At 44.8% G+C, this 18,039-nt stretch overlaps 1 protein-coding gene across 1 annotated transcript; it reads left to right on the top strand.

The window, feature by feature from the left end:
* Positions 1-881: 881 nt before the first annotated feature.
* AMER2 (APC membrane recruitment protein 2) lies at positions 882-3,187 on the top strand. The gene has a single exon (XM_042868151.1). It carries the CDS (start codon positions 891-893, stop codon positions 2,769-2,771), a length of 1,881 nt encoding a protein of 626 aa, XP_042724085.1. The 5' UTR covers positions 882-890; the 3' UTR covers positions 2,772-3,187.
* Positions 3,188-18,039: the final 14,852 nt, after the last annotated feature.

Here is an 18,039-nt window from a genome sequence, read left to right as displayed (position 1 = left end):
CAGGCTGCCCAGAGCCCCATCCAACCTGGCTTTGAGCACCTCCAGAAATGGGGCACCCACAGCTCTCTGAGCAGCCCCTGCTGGTGCCTAACTGCCCTCTGAGCAAAGAACGTTTTCCTAACATGAAACCTAAATGCCTCCACTTTTAGTTTAAAGTCAAGCCCCCACGTTCTATCACTATCAGACCACATAAAAAGACAGCCTCCCTCCTGCTTGTAAGGTCCCTTCAAGTACTGGAAGGCTGTGATTAGGTCTCACCAGAGATGCCACCACTGCTGGTGGCAGCGGACCGTGGCCACGAGTGGGGACTGTGACCACCCGAGTGGATGTGGGGGTGTGGGTAAAGCCTTGGAAGGTGGGCTACCAGCCCACAGAACCTCCCACAGCAAGAGGGTGAGCGGCCACCGCTCCCCTCCAGCCACCGGCGATGGGGACACGCGGCGATTGGGAAAAGGAGTCCCGAGCACCGCAGAGAGAAAAGGGACGCGAGGCTGTGCGGCACCAGGGCTTCTCTCAGCGCCCGGAGGGACGCGTGAGGCGAGAGCCGCGCAGGACCACATGGGTTAAGTTATGTAAGCCATTTGGGGAGGGGTGGACGAAGGGGGCGCTGCCGGCGTGGCTGCGGCGGCTCAGGTTGATTGAGGGCGGATGACAGCGGCCTGGCGCAGGCCCACGGCGGAGGAAAGCGGCTTAGCCCCCTCCGGGTTGCCATGGAGATAGGCGGGCGGCGGCGGGAGCGGCGGCGGCGGCGGCGGGGCTGTCAGTGAGGCTGCACCGGGCACCAGGCGGCGGCGGCGGAGAGGAGGAGGAGGAGGAGGAGGAGGAGGAGGAGGAGGAGGAGGAGGAGGAGGTGGAGGAGAAGGCCGCGGCGGGGAGCGGCGGCGGCAGACATGGACTCGCACTGCGACTGTGCCGAGCCTCCGGCCGCCGAGCAGCCGTCGGGAAAGATTAACAAAACCGCCTTCAAATTGTTCAAGAGGAGGAAATCCGGGGGCACCATGCCGAGCATCTTCGGGGTGAGGAGCAAAGGTGGGGAGGGGAAGGGCGCGAGCAAGACGGGGATGGTGCGGAGCAGGACGCACGATGGCTTGGCCGACGCCGTGCTGGAGAGCGGCAAGAAGGACGACGGGGGCGGCGGGGAAGCGCGAGGGAAGGATGCTCCGAGCAGGGCGGCCGGCGGCCTCGGCAGCTCGGCCGGCGGCTCGGTGGCCAAATCGCACAGCTTCTTCTCCCTGCTGAGGAAGAACGGGAGGCCGGAGAACGGCAAGGCGGCGGAGAACGCGGAGCAGCGGGCTGGCGGCAGACAAAAGAAGGGGCTGAAAGGGATCTTCAGCAGCATGCGGTGGCACAGAAAGGACAAAAACGGCAAAGAGGAGAGGGGAGAAGCCTCAGAAATCCCGTCCGGTCTTATTATGCCGGGGTCTCTGACTGCCAGCTTGGAGTGCATCAAAGAGGAGACGCCGAAACCTTTGTCTGAAACTCCGAACGGCGCGGGAGACGCCGGTCCCGAGTCGCAGCGGGAGAAGCGCGGCGGGGACGCGTGTGGCTCGGCCGGGGAGCCCGAGGCGGGAGCTGGGGAGTCGTGGGACGGCAGAACTCCCCCCGGAGAGGACCCTGCTGCTGCTGCTGCTGGAAGGAGACTCGAGGAGCTCTGCGGTGAGCGACCGGACCCGGGCACAGGAGAGGTTGGGACTGCGAAGGATGCGGCCATAACAGGTGACGTTCCAATAACGACTATTCCCCCTGTTGAACCTCACTGTGATAGCGGTCAAGAGACGGCAGCCGCCCCTGACCCTTCCTCTGTTGATCCACCCTCAGAGCAGTCGATTGATCGTATTTGTTTGATGTTTGCTGACGTGACTTCACTGAAAAGCTTTGACTCTCTTACAGGCTGCGGAGATATTATTGCGGACCAGGAGGAGGATGTGGGCAGCGGGAGTGGCAGCTGCGAGAAGAGCACCCCCGGGGCCAGCAAGCTGGGCGCATCCAAGAAGCACCCCACCATGGTTGCCTATCAAGGAGGAGGGGAGGAGATGGCCAGCCCGGACCAGGTGGATGATACCTACCTGCAAGAGTTCTGGGATATGCTGTCACAGACAGAAGAGACCGAGACAGGAGGAAGAGGAGGAGGTGGAGGAGGGACAAAGACAGCCGAGGGCCTGAAGGAGAACCAAGGTACTGAGGGGGCCCAGAACAGAGTGGTGGTGAAACATGGTGGCCTCAACCAGATCCGCATTCACCTCAACAACAAAGAGGAGCAGAAGGGCAGGGAGAAGGAACAGCACGAAGGTGTCCCAAATAGTGATGAGGGCTACTGGGATTCCACCACCCCTGGTCCTGAAGAAGACAGCACTACAAGCATCCAGAAGGAGACCCTTCCCAGGGACAGCTACAGCGGGGATGCACTCTATGACCTCTATGCTGAGCCTGATGAAAACCCACCAGGAGGACCTCCAGAAGAAGAGGTCACCTGTACGCCACGCTCCAAGCCTGTGTCTCCAATAACGACCACGTGCTCACTGAAAACGCCCTCAAGCACAGTGAAGGACTCCAAAATACCCATCAGCATTAAACACCTTGCATCGCATCCTGCTAGCCATGGAACAGATACCAGTAACAGCCATCACGTTGCACACCATCACCTGGCCAAAAGTGAAATGCACAGAACAAAAATCCCTGTCTCTAAAGTACTAGTACGCCGAGTCAGTAACAGGGGCTTAGCAGGGACGACGGTGAAAGCTGCCACATACCAGGACAGTGCCAAAAAGTAATTGAAGAGCAGGTGGACATAAAGATAGACAGCAGGATCAGTATGTGAAAATCTGCATAGGAGGCCACAAACAGTGTGTTAATTTTGCATTGCCTGAAGGGAGGAACCTGAAAGGCTTATCTCACTATACTATGTCGGCCTGCACTTCTGAATCTGTACGGCTGAATACAAGAAGACAACTTTTCAAGCACTTTTTTTTTTTTTTTTTTTACATTTGTATCTTTTTTCTGCAGCACTAAGTACTGGGGAGGTTCATTTTAACATGCCTTTGTGAAAGCAGAACTTGGATTATGAACCTAAATGAGTATCTTCCCTCATGCAAAGCAGTGCCACATGTTCTTCAAGGGAGCAAGAGTTACGAAAGGAGCGACATAAGAGGTTCCCCACTACACTTATCTCTTAATTGTTCCTGGGGAGGAGTGGGGGGAGGGTGCCTGGCGCCAAAAGTAGTGTTTGGTCTGCAAGATGTTGGAGAAAAATACCAAGCAAAAAACAAACATCCTAACAGGTATTTTACCTGATGTAGGAATGAGAGCACTGCTCAGCAGCAGACTTGATTGACTTATGTGCAGTAGCTAATTAAGGAGTTAGGTGGATTTGTCCAACAGGAAAATCTATTTTTGTTTGTCTGTCTGTTTGGTTCGTTTTGATCTGCTCTAATGTAATTGGGTAACAGAGACACCTGACGTAGGTTCAGATGTTTACATCAATACTTGTCCAATAATGCATATAATCAGGTTCAGGGAAACAATTTACTAAATGCCAATATATACACACTGTTCACATTTATACAATAACTTGCTTGCCATTTGTAAATATATACATATTTTAGCAGATTTACTCAATGATACAAATCTTTTTATAGAAAGAAATCACCTGTCTGTATTATCTAGAGTTTAAACAGAAGTTAGTTTTTATAGGTAGATAATTTTACAGTTCTAAAATGATAGAACTTTGTGTAAGTACCTTAAATTAGAGCAAAACTCTGTTTTGTATGGGCTCATGCATCCCCAGTTAAGTAAGTCTGAAGTGCTGATTTAATTCGAGTGGCACATTCCATGTCAGAGCAGAATTTCTGACAGCATTGCCATTGCAAACCTCTATTTTCAGGGGTTTAGACAAAGTTACTCTGGGCTTAAATCTTACAGAGGAGGAACCCAGGAAAGAAACAAGTTTTTTAATTATTATTTTTAAAAATATATAAAATTAGTTTTTGACTATTTAAAGAAAGTCTGGGTTCTTGTTGCTTTTTATTTTCATTCTTAATAATAATTTTACTTAAAGAGATGAAAAGAAATATGGTAGGCTAATGGTCCATGAAATGGTCTGATGAGCTTGGATCTTATGAGAAATGTATTAATGGTCAGCATGTTTTTGAGTGGTGGCTACTGTACGTGGACACTGACAACATTTCCAAGAAATTTAATAGGGTTTTAATGTGCCTGAGGACATATTTTTATGATACACTGAAAAAGCTCCAAAAATCACTGAAGATTAAAAGCGAATATTATGTATTTACAAAATATTTTGATATGAGTATTTAATCATCAGACCACAGCTAATATAAAATATATGCTCCGGTGTATCTTACAAATAATATACATTTTAAGAATATAAGTCTATATTATGCAGAGAGTCCTAAATTCACGTAACTGAAGCTAATGGGTCTGATCTTATATAGCAGTTGGTTTTACTGTTTCTTAAACTGAAAGAAAGAAAAAAAGGAAAGTAAATATACAGGATATACATTTGAAGGATATTAAGGTTACAGATAAACCATAAAAAGCCAGGAATAACATATGTCTTATATGTGTGGTTCACTGAGGTGATGACCTTATGGTCACAAGAGGAGAACTGGCATCTGGCTGTGCAGTCACTGCAGGACGGAACACCAAGCCGTGCCACCCCAGTGACTAGGGAGAAATTGTTCTTTTCTGCTCAGTCCCTGCTTTCGTGGTTTGAGTAAGAACCTTAATACACTTCACAGAAGATAATTTTGTATGTCTCCCTTGTAACATACATACGTGTGGTTTCTACATGCCTACTCACACAGACAAGTTGTACATATGCATGCCCAGTCAGAGCGCACCTCCTCCCAGCGTGCATGCACACGGGCAGACACGCACCCTGCACTCTCACACCTGTGCAAACATGGCCACGCATGCACACTCCTACATGCAGACTGAGGGGATGCACCACCAATCTGTTTCACAACACGCTGGTGATGATTGCCTGAGAAAGAGGTTTGCATTTGGCCTAACTCTGCTTATGCATTTTAGAAAGTTAAAGCTAAAATACCCTCAAAAGGTTGGATGTACAGAGCATTGAATGTTATCCTACTGTTCAGCCCTAAGCCTAACATCCTTTTTTCTGTTCTGTTTCCATGTGACTATAAGGAGCATATCTTTCCTTGCATGACAGCTCTGCTAAAAAATCATAATTCTCCATTGTGTTTGATGGACAGATTGTACAGGGAGATTCTATAGGGTACTGGAAGTCGAGAGGGAGGGAGGATGCGGTGGGCTTGGGTAATACACAGAACTGGAAGCACTGATTGCAGGAGTATCAGTGGTGCTTCTTTGAATCACTGGAAGGTATCAGCTGCCATTTCTGCAGGACTTGTCTGTGGCAAATTATTCCTTGTATGCATTTCGTTTGCGTTGTGGCGTGTATGTATCAAGAAACCGATTGACTAACAGTAGACTAGCTCCCTCTCACCTACTGACTAACAAGATCATTAAAATGCTTTGGCTGCCCTTCATTTTCTCTCTCTGTTTTCTGCCCTGTTTTCCCTCCTTCCCCTGCATGCTGGCTGCTCAGTGCTGACTGCGGTGCGGAGCGGGCAGCCCTGGGCTGGAGCCCAGCATGGGGTGGGAGCACATCTGTGCTCACCTGCCAGGCCAGGTGCTCTCTGGTCATTTCTGTCATGTCCCTGTGTAAGTATGTCCTGTAGATCCCTTGGTGGTTCGTTTGGCTGCTTGCTGTGTACATATTTTAAGGACAATCATATCCTTAAAAGGAAAATGGGAAAGTAACTGTGGTAGGGCGTCAGTGTTTTGAATCATTGCGACACGCTGACACTGATTCAGGGTAATGGTCGTGTGAGAGAAAAATACAATGTAATGCTCGGATTAACTTTATATTTATAAAACTCACTTTTGTCTTTAAGCCATCTATGTTAATCTTCCAAAAGGTAATTGAAAACGTAATATTTACTAGGGCTTTCAATTGTTATGGAAATATTTGTATAACTCTGCACAATGCCTGAAACAATCACTGAAAGGAAGTTCAAAGGCTTTCTTTACACCTGTATTTAGTTCCTGAAAGATTCCTGTAAAATACTGTGAGATGCCTAATAACAAACAGTTAATGGCTTGCTGGATTTAAAGGCTGAGACACATGGAGGTAGAAGTCCTGAGGCATTCTGTGGTGCTTTGCATCCTTATTTATATTACTGTGTTCAGGCATATATTTTCCCTGGCTTCAGTAGGTATCGAGGTAGAAGTGTTCTGAGTCCCAAAGATAACGTTCCCCATTCTGTAACAGTTTCAATTTCCTTAAAGAATACTTTTGTTTACTTGTTTTCTTTGTTGTTTTGTGGTCCAAGTGATGCTTTGTAATTACCAGCTTGTATGTCATTCATAAAGGATTTTATAGATCAGAACTTGGCATTAGTTCTATATACTCTTTGCACTTCCAGGTCACTGCTGATTTGTATGTTCTTAGGCTGTTTCTATATATTGTGTAGCGTTTTTAGCTATCTACTGTGATTTCAGTGGTATACATTCCTGTCCTATATATATCAGCACAAGAGATTTCCCTTTTTTAGCATGAAATGATGTTTTTGTGGACTTCTTTTGTTACAGTAGGAGTTATCTGTGCTATACGTGTGGCCTGCACCAGACATAAAGGCTCTTACGTTACCCGTAGTGCATTTTGCTCTTGCCAGTAATAGGACTCAAATCCATGTAACAGATTTCAGAAGAAATTATATGACTAGAATAAGAAACATCTATGTTCATTATTACTCCATCAATCACCAGCACTTCCTTCATCCACTGTGAACATCCTTACCATCATTCAGGGTAGTAGAGGACTGAATTTTAAAAATTACGTGCACAGATGTACACTATGAAAATTAATTCACTGATTATTTTTTAATGAATCTCTTACTAAATTATTTATCTAAGCTAAGCGAATATTGCACCAAAGTCTTCAAAACATCTGATACAGATGGCATTTTCAGTAAGATGCTATCAGTGCTATCAGATGAGCCAAATTAACGGGCTTTGCTTAGCAAAGCAAACCCTAGTTGTTTTTTAGATCTGTAGTGCTGAACGAGCTTGCAGATCAAAGGGAGCCATTGATTCTGCTACGTGGCCATGCTCTGAGGTTTTTTTTTGCCTGCTCTAATGGACTACTTTCAGAAAAGGCTTTTCAGCAAGATAATGGTACAGACAGTTCACGGTAACAATAGCCACTTATAAGGCACATGGTTATCTAACAGTGATAATAGGGGACTTCAGGCAAGGTGGCCTGGAAATGTATTTTCATGGTTATCGATATGAAAGGCTAAGGCTTCTGTCTCAGAAACCAATTTGACAACAATTAAAGATGTTGCAGGATTGACTCTTGGCAGAGCTTACACGTGACAGTTTCCGCAGTATTTTTTTTCTAAGTTTGGCTTTTCCCTTTTTTATTTTGATTTTGGTTTATGCTTTGTTTTTGTTTGTTTTGCTTTGTTTACATTTTCATTACGATGACACAGCCCTATTTGTCCTGGCAGAACTGCACAACAACTGACTCATCTGAGAGCTGCTGCCACTCGTCCTTTGGTAGCCTGGGACTGCTCCCCGTGCAGCATCCCTCCCTTCCACTGCGGGTTTCCCTTCTGATGGTTCACATGCTGTTTGCTGTGGGCAGAAAGCATCCAAATCTGTCGCACTGATTGCTTTCAGAGGTAGCTGATTTTTAGTCTGACTCATGGAAATTTTTTAGATTGTCTTTAGTTCACATCTTGTCTTCTATGTGGGCATCTTGGTTGGAATGGTCAGTGTTGCTTTGGTGTTTTCTAAGTCCATTACTTGTAAAGGGAAACGGAAGAACTTGCCTTATGCAAAGGGATATGCCAAATGCAAAGAGCTATAACCACTCAAGCCACAACCTGGGGGCCTTTACTCCTGCAAAAGCAAATTGTTAAATCTCTTCCTACCTTGGGGAGCTTCTCCATCCAAGCTTATTGCCTAGGAACACCTTCTCCAACTCCCCCCACCCCCCCCATCTCTTGTTCTCACTCAACTGTACTGCACTTGGTTGGGAAATGGAGATTTTTACCATACCCCTCCATCACTCAAAAGGAGGAGCTGCTGCCAATGTGATCTTCAAAAGGGCTTTACTCCTTGTATGGAAAAAATGAATTTGCCTTCAGAACAAGCAGCACAGATACTTAAAATGTGCTGTGTGATCTCATACATGTGGGTGAGGATGCTGAGTGATATTTTGCAGAGTGGCACATATCCTTCCACTTCTCTGTTGTGCGCAATTTATCCAATCTAGCAGGGATGCATGTCACATGTGTGGAAAAGCCTGGAGGCTGTTTGTTATGGAGGCAGCTCCCAGATTTTTTTTTATCTTTGCTAAGAGCTGCTTTTCTTTTTTCCTTTCTATATATGTTTAAATAAATAGACCCAAATGTGTACTGGAGAGGGGAAAAGGTTCTATACTTCACAGAGCAAGTGAAAACGGTTCTGTTAAGAATTCTAACAGCAGTGGCTAAAGGAAGATTGCTTTGCCTGTAATATCACATCCAAGTGATGCTCTGAGGTAGAAGCTAATGCAGGTATGGCCACAGAGCCAGAAAAGCAGCCTCTGCCAACACAGACTGACGATCTATTTCTAAGCCAAGCTAAGTTCTGCTGTGGCAAAGCTTCCACTGACTCCAATAGGAGCTGGAGAAGGTTCTTAATCTCTTAATCTTGAAGGAAACAGGAAGTGTTTCTTAAATAAGTCTTCCCTTTTTTAGAAGATAAACATTATTCGGGTGATTGTGCAGTCTTTAATATTAATGTAGTTATACTTCCACTGATTTGAATGCAAAACATGTCTTTCTATTGTTTTTCTGTTTTAACAAGCAGCCACTTCTGTACGGCCAGTGCTCAGCATGTTTAAATTGCGGTTAACACAATCATTGTCTTCCTTAATTTAACTTCTGATGGCAAAAACAGGACCAGATCCTTTCCAGAGCACTAAAATCCCTGCTTATGATGTCTTTGCTCTTGTTTTATTTTTTTTTTTTAATATGGTAACTGATTATGCCTCCTTTAATTGTTTCATAGCAACATCTTAGATTTGTTTTAAGGGAAAGCAATGCCTACAGATTGAATGGCAAGAACTTGAACAGATCTTTATTGTTTTGGATGATATTGCATCAAAACAGTTGCTATTTCAGTATCAGGTTGCTTCCACGGGCTCTTTATGCAGAGGCACTGGAATCTTTGAACATAATATGCTCATAAAAGAACATTGGCTACCTCTGCTTTGAATTAAGCCTGACTTATAGTGTAAAAGCTATGCATCTGGTGATGTTTCTCAGTTCGTGGCAGCAAACCCAAGGGTCTGGCCCAGCCCACCTGTTCCCCATGGGCTGGAGGAGCAAGGCACTTAGCTTAGATACTTCCACACCCTCTGTAGCCCATGACCACTGCATGGTATGTTTGGTTCTCATTTCATCAGGGGTGTGCAAAGATCTGTGCCCTGGCAGGGTGGTGGGGGCTGCCCTCATGGCCAAGGACAAGCTGTGGAGGGAGTGTAGTGGGATGAGACAGCCCCAAATTCTAGGTAGGGGGCACACACCTTTCTGCAGCACCTGATGTTACCCTGCTTTCCAAAAGAGAAAGCATGATTAAAGCTGTTGCCTTCATGTAAAGTTGAAGTAAATGCTCTGCTGTGAGATGGCAAGCAACAGCTCTGCCCACCGGTGTTCCCACTGAAATAACTGGCCCTGTTAGCAGTACTGGTTGGTATTAAGGCTGAGCAGAGATCCCATAGTTTAGCCCCATCCGAATTTTCCTTGCTATGTTTGTCAGCAGTCTGTCTCAGAAAAGCTCTGGTGCTGTGGCTTGTGGCTCTGTTGAAAGGAAGAAGGAGATATGGAGGTGGTTGGTGGAAAACATAGGTTCAGGAAGTCCAGGAAATAGAGAAGTTCCTCAGTCTGCTATCACAGCTCAGCTCTGCTTAAATATCATGGTGTGCCTGAGGAAAACATAGCAGGGACTGCTCCACGCTGCATCTGACAAACTGATGCTCGTGGGGCTTCCTACGTGCTGAAAGGGACAGATGTGTCCTGTTAGAAGTCACTTCATCTGTTTTTACTGGATGTGTTACAGCTGACAAATCATTGCTTATTACAATTTTCCCCTGTATTTTTTGTCGACCACCCCCAGCAAGGCAGCATGTGACCGATTCAAGATAATGAGCGTGGAAAGCCAGACCTCCCTGCTCTTACCTAAACGGTTTGCCAATGATCTGACTAGGCTGTGCACCAGCTTCTTCAGAGTGAAAGATCAGAACCCTCCAGGGGGTGGTTCTGTACCAGATTGTTAGGCGTATCTTCTCCTTTCCACCTCTGCAAACTTTGATGAATACGTGTCTCCTTAAATCACTGTATTCTTAACATGTGGAAAACGTAACCGATAGCAATAGATGACTTTTTTTCCCTGGCAATTCACGAGGATATATTAATCAATGTTTGTTTTATTTTTAATTCTGTAAATATTTATTTTGCTACTCTGCGTATTTATTGGCACTGGTTCTGGTGTTTGCTTATGTGTCATTGTAAATGTTGATGGTTTCAGTAGTCTTGCTTCTAATGAATGTAAGGAACTCAGACTAACTGCACTTTTTTTTCCATTCAAAAATCTTACAGTGAAAAACATTCCCACTGTCATATTACGTGTTATAATGAATACAGTTAATAAAATCGGTTGTCACTTTTCACTGATGAATGTGGAGGTTACTTTTTGATGTTTGAATTAAAGATAGAGTCGATCTACTCAGTGCACTGGAAAATATGAGGCTTTTGAAAGCAAGAATCAGGGAACGATGTCCACAGAATAGCACAAAGTACATGCACATGTATGCAGTTTCATTTTAATGTAGAAATGCCTGTAGCAGTTTTACTAATAGCATCACAAAATAACTAGATTGAATTTGCTACTAAGGGGAGGGCTTTCACAAATCTGAGTGAGGTTTGGTCTTCGAGTTCTTCTGTTTCGTCAGCATGTTTTTATTTTGTTAGGTTTTATTTGCTTTGCTTTTAAGTCACTAAGACAATGGAAATTGACTGGGTTTTGTTCTGTTTTTCAAATCACCTTTGCTTCCTGCTTCTCCTGGTCAGGACGCCAGCAGGGAAGCTGGTTTTCTTGGCACACATCAGCTCTGGAGCCACAGTTCTGGCATAACAACTAGAAAACACTACTGCCACTGAAAGCTTTATTTCTTGCCTTTAAACCTGGGGCTTGACTACTATGAATGTGAAGTGATATTTTTTAGAATTCTGTTTTGCAACTTTCTCTATATTTCATGCGTTTCAAAGATACATTTTGCACTTGCATCAGTTTGGTTGCAACCTTCGCATTTATCTTCTTCATTGAGCTGAGTTTCAAAAAGCCTCCCCCATGCTACTACTTGTCTATTTAGATATTGAACCTGACAGAATAAGAACTGAAATAAAATCTGCTCAAACATTTTTGAGGAGCAACAAAACAAAAGGTATGAGAAAGCTCATTATGCAAGCAAGGAGCAGGACATGGTGACATGGTATACATTGACTCTATGTTTGTACAAGCATAACATTTCTTTCCAGTAGCTGGAATGAGACTGAAAAAAGGTTTTCCCCATGATTTAATGCATAAGCAATTTTACATTCAGGCCTTCTTGGCATATGTTCCCTGTTGCACTTTTGTGTTTTACCCTACACATCTGGAAGTAAAAGAGTTGTTGAATAATTATTCCCTGCTGCAGAAGATTGCCTGGTGATTGCATTGCTTGTGTCCAAGCACAGCTACTGGGTTCTTGAGGGGCAAAGGTGTTGCAATGAAGTGTAGAGCAAATGTACAGCAACCATATGAATCTTGGAAACTGCAGATGTGTGATGTGGCTGTTCTGTGAAACCAGGCTACAGTAGGTGGCAGATCTGTTGTGATAGAAAAAAATTGAGAAAAGTGACAAAAACTGCTTTCTGAAATCAAGATGCTGAGTTTCTGTTATTCAGCTAATGGTCCCTGCCCACTTGAAACCCAGGCCAATCCCAATAGCACAACTCTGTGATATTCGTGGCCATTTACTAAAAAAGTGGAATCTCCAAAATGTTTGCAACTGAAATAATGGCTTGGAAATCTCCCTCTGGCCATTCGCTGAAGTTGAATGCTCCATTCTGCTAAGTTATCAAGTGAGAGAACATTCTTGACTCCTAATAATTGGTAAGGAATACTGACCAGGCAACTGACTCTGAGTGCCTATTAGCCTCATTTTAAATAATCTCCCATGAATCATGGTATTTTTCCCTTCTGAAGTGATCATACAGAAATTATTTTCTAGGAGCTCACACTGAGCATAGGCCTGCTCCTACCTACCACATTGCACATCTGCTTCCAATTAAAATCATTCCACAGCGCCCCAAGGGGGATGTGGAAGAGAGGCTCAAACGTTTCTGCAAGGGGTTATTTCAGCAGCCATGGCTGCTGCTGTGGCAGATGAGGAGTAAGAACCTGCTTCATCTTTAACGACATGTCACCTTTTACTCTGTGAAGACCCAGAGCACTTGGCTGAGATGCTCAGATGCTGGGAACAGGAGGTCTCTTGTTCTGACTAATGAGGAGGACTCATCCTTGAATGCTACATGTATTCTTCTAGCTTAAGAAGAATGATTGTTTTAAAAGATAAGACAGAAATGGAACCGCTAGATACCATTTTAAATAGAACAAGACGAGTGCAAGGAGGAAAAGACTGGAGCCTGTTGAAGTATATCTCCTGCTGCTACTCCAAAGACTAACAGATAGTCTGTGCTGATAACAACCTGTGCACTGTGGTGAGAGTCAGGGACGGGCCCTTATTCCAGCTGTTGGTGTCATTTGGAATTCATGGGCCACTTGGACAGAGGAGTGAACTCAGATCTGAGTGAAGATCTAAGCTGAAGCCCCAAATAAGCAGAATTTGACTGGTTACAGGTGCAGAAAGCATCATAGAGGAGTGCAGTGATGGGAGATGTTGAGGCAGCTAAACTCAGGGCAGCCAGGAGTCATGTTGTCAGAGATGTTCTTGCCTGCTTCATGGGATGGTGGTTCCTTGAGGTTTCTTTGTGTATCAGAGTGCTTCAAGAAGTAAATGAAGACATATACTTCACTTTCACATCTATAATGTGGGATAGAAGCACTTTTATATCTCGCAGGAATACTAAGTTTACGCTGTTCAGACTGTAATGCAGATGCTGGAGTAGTGAAGGCATTACAGATACTGTGCTATATCAGACAGTGGAACTGGTGGGATATTTACATGTTCTCCAGCCGCAAGCTACAAGAGCATGGGAACAAGCTGTGCTGAGCTCCTTGCTCAGGGCTGAGAGCAGGCAGGGCAATCTGTAGAAACAAGCAAACAGTATATTAAGGACAGAAATTACACCAAATCTATGTGTCATGTAAAGCATATCTGTTTCATTCCTGCCCTGCTACATTTGATCACCTGTAAAGATGAAAACCAAATTTTGCAATAAAATAGTTTTGAATAAACACAGTCAATGTGTCTCAGTAAAAAATCTGACCTTGATTATGTCTGCGAAGATACAGATTAAAACCTAAAGTAAGCACAGAAAACATGTATTCTGTTAAAAAAAAAGCATCAAAAAATATAGTAGTAATGAAAATCAGATGGTTGGTTTGAGTATTACTTTAAAACAGTGACATTCAGGAATCTAGTCAATCTTGGTGTATTGTTATAGTAGGAATATATTGGACCTACCTCTGTATTTCTCCCAGTTTGTACCCTTCACATTCTGCTCTAATGGTGTTTTTTCTACTGACAGATAACAAGTCACACAGAAGCGTAGCACTTACAGTGAAGAAATTAGTCCTGCTATTCTTCTGTTTATAGACATCATTTTTTCCCTGTGATAACAAATTTAACTTTTCATCTTTCTAATTAAACCAAATCCAGTCATTATCATGCCACATTTAGCATCTGATTTTGCAGTCACTGCATCTGAACAGGTTCATTCAAATCAGTAAGAAATGCTGCTATGCAGCAAATGCATGAGGGATGCAGAGCTGCCTATTGCTTTTTCAGAAGCCTAGAATATTTACGTCTGTGATCACTGCATAATGTTGAACTTGCCTGTTGTTGCTGTTTTTTTTTTTTTCTTTCCCCCATAGGTTCTGACAGAAAATCCCATAAATGTGCAAGTTATATATAAAAACACTTGGACCAGATTACATGGTTAAGTTGACTTGTCTGTGCTGAATCCTAATTCTCTCTCAAGATGTAACATGTATTCAGACCGATTTAAAATAAATGACTGTATCAGAAAACAAAACAGACATCAGAGCACAAGCACAAAGGCAAATGTCAGCTCCTGGCTCTGAAACAACCGGGATTCTCAGTCTGAGCCATGAAACCTTACATTTCTGCCTGAGCTCAGGCAAACACTCAACACTATTTATAGCACAGCCTTTTACTACCCTTCTGTTAGAATGGGCTTCATCGGAGGATTTACATGACTAACCAAAAGCAAAAGCCTTTTGTACTTTGTTTCCATAAGAGAAGACCAGTGTGAAGCTGGTGTTCACTGGGCTGAACTGCAGAAACTATCAGTTACTAGAAAACCAATTACTAATTCAAAGGCATCTGTTACCATGGCATAGGTCTCCTCTTCCTTCTCCATGCCCCAGATTTAAGATCAGTGATGGGAGCTTAGGGAAAATTCAAAGAGAACAGTTCTTACCATTCTGTAAGATAAAATACATAGTCAAGGAAGACCGCATGGTTTCGCAGTAACTAAGGCGTAAAGGGTAAAGACCTCGGAGGTGGCTCTGAACCAATAAACAGCACAAAAGACTCCTATTAGTAAATCAAGAGCCCAATGTGCTCTGGTTTCTCCTTTGTATCACCCTTTGGGCCACAAAGTTACTGTTCATGCCAAGGACAACAACTGGCACAAGGTGATTATTTTAGATTCTGCTACATACCCCGAAGTCCCATGAAAATGAAAACCAACCCTCCCTTCATCCTCTGTTCCAGTTTCCACAGGCTGGGCAGGCCTACCAGCTAGTTCTTATCCTTTCGTCTTGCAGTGCCAGCTGCAAGCAGACAGACTCTCCCTAGAGAAGCCACACTTTCACAGAACCGTGCCTCTTCCTGCCTTCCAGATGGCAGCAAGCTTTTTAACAAGTTCCCCAATTTCTCTTTCCCCACTGGGACTTCATTTCAGTGTTATCTTGTCACCTCTGTTTCTCTCCAGTTGGATGATGTGCAGGAGCATGTCATGTAATGTTTCCTTCAGGGGCTACTGACCTGTAGTTCCCATGGCAGTTTCAGACTTCCCTGTGGAGAAGTGCAGCAAGCAGTGGGGATGGCTGATGCCCTGATGGACCAGGAGCAGACCTGCCTGCCAAGCAGAAGTTAGGATCACTTTGTTGAGGTTTGCAGGCTGCTTGTTGCCTTGTCATGATCTGCATCACTAAACTGACTCTTCTCATCCCTAGAGCTTTTCCACAGGGCTTCGTGAGGCTCCCCAGCACTGTTACGGGGCTGTTTGACATAGCTGGGAAGAAGGAGAAAAGCTGGAGAATGGCAGAGGACTGCAGTCAGGTTGTGATAGTCTTTCGCAGATGTCCTCTGTGATCTTTCACACAAAACTCCATCTCTTTGCTTTTTCCACCTCTAAAATGGAGCTGATGGTAATCCTGTTGCAGGAGAAGCTTTGCAAAACTAAATACTTCAGATTTTACCCCACTGTCTGTAAAGTGATGTGAGATATGGGTAGGGGCATAGTGCAATAACAGCATTTTCTCATCTGCCAGCCTTCCCAGATTCACCAAGGGTGAATCAGGCTATAACCTGATTAAGAAAGGGGATGAAAAACTAATTTCCTTTCTTTTTTCTTTTTTCTTTTTTTTGGTCATAGGATGACAGTTCTAAGTCCCCAGCATGACGATGTAGCCATAGAGAAGCCATTGAGTTGCCTTTTCCTCTACCCGACTGTAATACTGTTGCTCTCAGGGCTCCCAAAGTAGCCTTCCAGCTTCCTCCTTGCTTTGCTGGAGGGGAAAGGGAGAAGAAGGGTGTTGAGGGAAATTGGCAACATCACGGAGAAGAGTTAGAGGGGTGTTCCAGTTCTTCCACAGTTGAAGTGAGAAGATGCTGCTAGTATGCCTTAAACCCTTTGATACATCTGTCAGACCTGGCTACAGATGCTCTTGACACCAGATGGCATTTCTGCTGGGTCCTGCCTACTACTGCAGACTCTCTACTTTTCTGAAACCAGATGAAAAACACCGGACTAGGAAGTAATGCCAGTCACAGAAGGATATTTTACTTCCTCCCTCACTTCCACTTTTTGACTTAGAACAGCAGCAAGTTATTCATTTCTCCCACTATGCAGTTAGAAAGCAGCTATCATTGACATCTGTCTGATAAGCCAGGTATTAAGCCTCAGAAAGTGACTCAGTGATCTCCGAGGAGACTCCACAACTTCTCTGGGCAACCTGTGCTAGCGCCCCATCACCCGCCAGAACTGCTTGCTGGTGTTCAGATGGAACCTCCTGTATGCCATTTTGTGCCCACTGACTCTTCTCCTGGTACTGAGCACCACTGAAAACAGCCATGCTATAATCTCTTTGCAACCCTTCCTTTTGATATTTGTAAACACTTCCAAGGTTCCCCCAAACCTTCTTTTCTTCATCCAGAACAGGAATTATTTTCCAGAAGTATCACAGGCCACAGCACTGCCAGAACCACATTGGAGAGAGGTACTGGGGTTGGGGACTGTCTGGACTCAGTGCTGTCCCCACAGTGAGGGGACTCACAAGCCCTCAGGCTGTGCAGTATGGATTGGTGCTTGGAGATGTTGGAGGGGTGTCGGGAGGGATGGACAAATTCCTTCCTAAGGAGCTGCAGTGCCAGCTTATTCTGCCTCAAACTGGTGCATAATGGCCTGAAAGGGCTCACAGCAGGTGTAGCGAAGTTGATGCTGCCTGTCGCTGTCACACAGAGCAGAGCTCAGCGCTGCCCTCCGCTCCCTGTGAGGAGCTGTGGCCACCATCAGGCCTCCTCTCAGCTCCTCTGCTCTGAACTGAGCACACCAGGGTCTGCTCCTCATGCAGCTTGCCCTCCATATCCTTCTCCATCTCTGTAGCCCTCCTTTGGAAGCTCTCTAATAGCTTTATGTCCTTCTAACATTGTGGCACCCAAAATGCACCCAGTGCTGGAGGTGAGGCAGCGCAGCACAGAGCAGAGGGGACACCCACACCCCTCGCCTGGTGGCCATGCTGGGCCTGGGGCACTCCAGGGCACAGTTGGCTGATGCACATTAGCTCCACATGTTATTCACTGGCCGAGTTTTACCACCAACAACTGAGTTATCTGTCTACCCTTCATCTGTAGCTATAACAATCCCTCTGGTGTGGTGTGAGAAGCACAGTGCATAGTGCTGCCCACCAGGCTCTGCCCTCAGCTCCTGATGCCCACCCAGAGCTTTATGTGTCACTGCCACCGGGAGAGACTCAGCTTCTGCAGAAGGCTTTCAACCCTGCCCTCCTTCCCCCCAGATGTTAGAAAAGCTACAGTGCTTGCAAGGCACAATTTCAACTTCTGTACAATTTTATCATTTCCTTTAATTGCTTCAAGCACTCTAATTTTTATACCATTGTGAAAGGATCTTTGTTTACGCTGATTGTGGAGGGCAATATTTCTAGCACGAGTAACCATGGCAATGAATAATTCTATTCTCAGGAACTGTGCCAGCTGCACTAATGCCTTATAGTAGAACTCCAGCAGTTTGCTAATGAGAGACTTCTAGTCTGTTGCAGGAGGACATTTTCCCTTGTCTACACATTAGCCTGCAGTATCTTAAAAGCACATTCTTTATCAGTTATGTTTGGAGAGAAAAATAAACAAAACAAAACAAGCCAATCTCAGCTACACAGCTGTCCCTGCAAGTAAGGTTTTCCTGTCTTCTCTTTGAGACTGCATTATGAGATACATTATTTAAGAAACTGTGC

The sequence above is a fragment of the Lagopus leucura genome, unplaced genomic scaffold (genome assembly GCF_019238085.1).
Source record: "Lagopus leucura isolate 7727_CA_CO unplaced genomic scaffold, USGS_WTPT01 Super-Scaffold_100001, whole genome shotgun sequence".
Lineage (NCBI taxonomy): Eukaryota > Metazoa > Chordata > Aves > Galliformes > Phasianidae > Lagopus > Lagopus leucura.
Note: the sequence above shows the minus strand (reverse complement) of the source record. Positions and strands in the feature narration are given on the sequence as shown.

What these genes read in the sequence shown, in the direction of transcription:
- AMER2 (XM_042868151.1), top strand. Translation starts at nt 891, where the DNA reads ATGGACTCGCACTGCGACTGTGCCGAGCCTCCGGCCGCCGAGCAGCCG.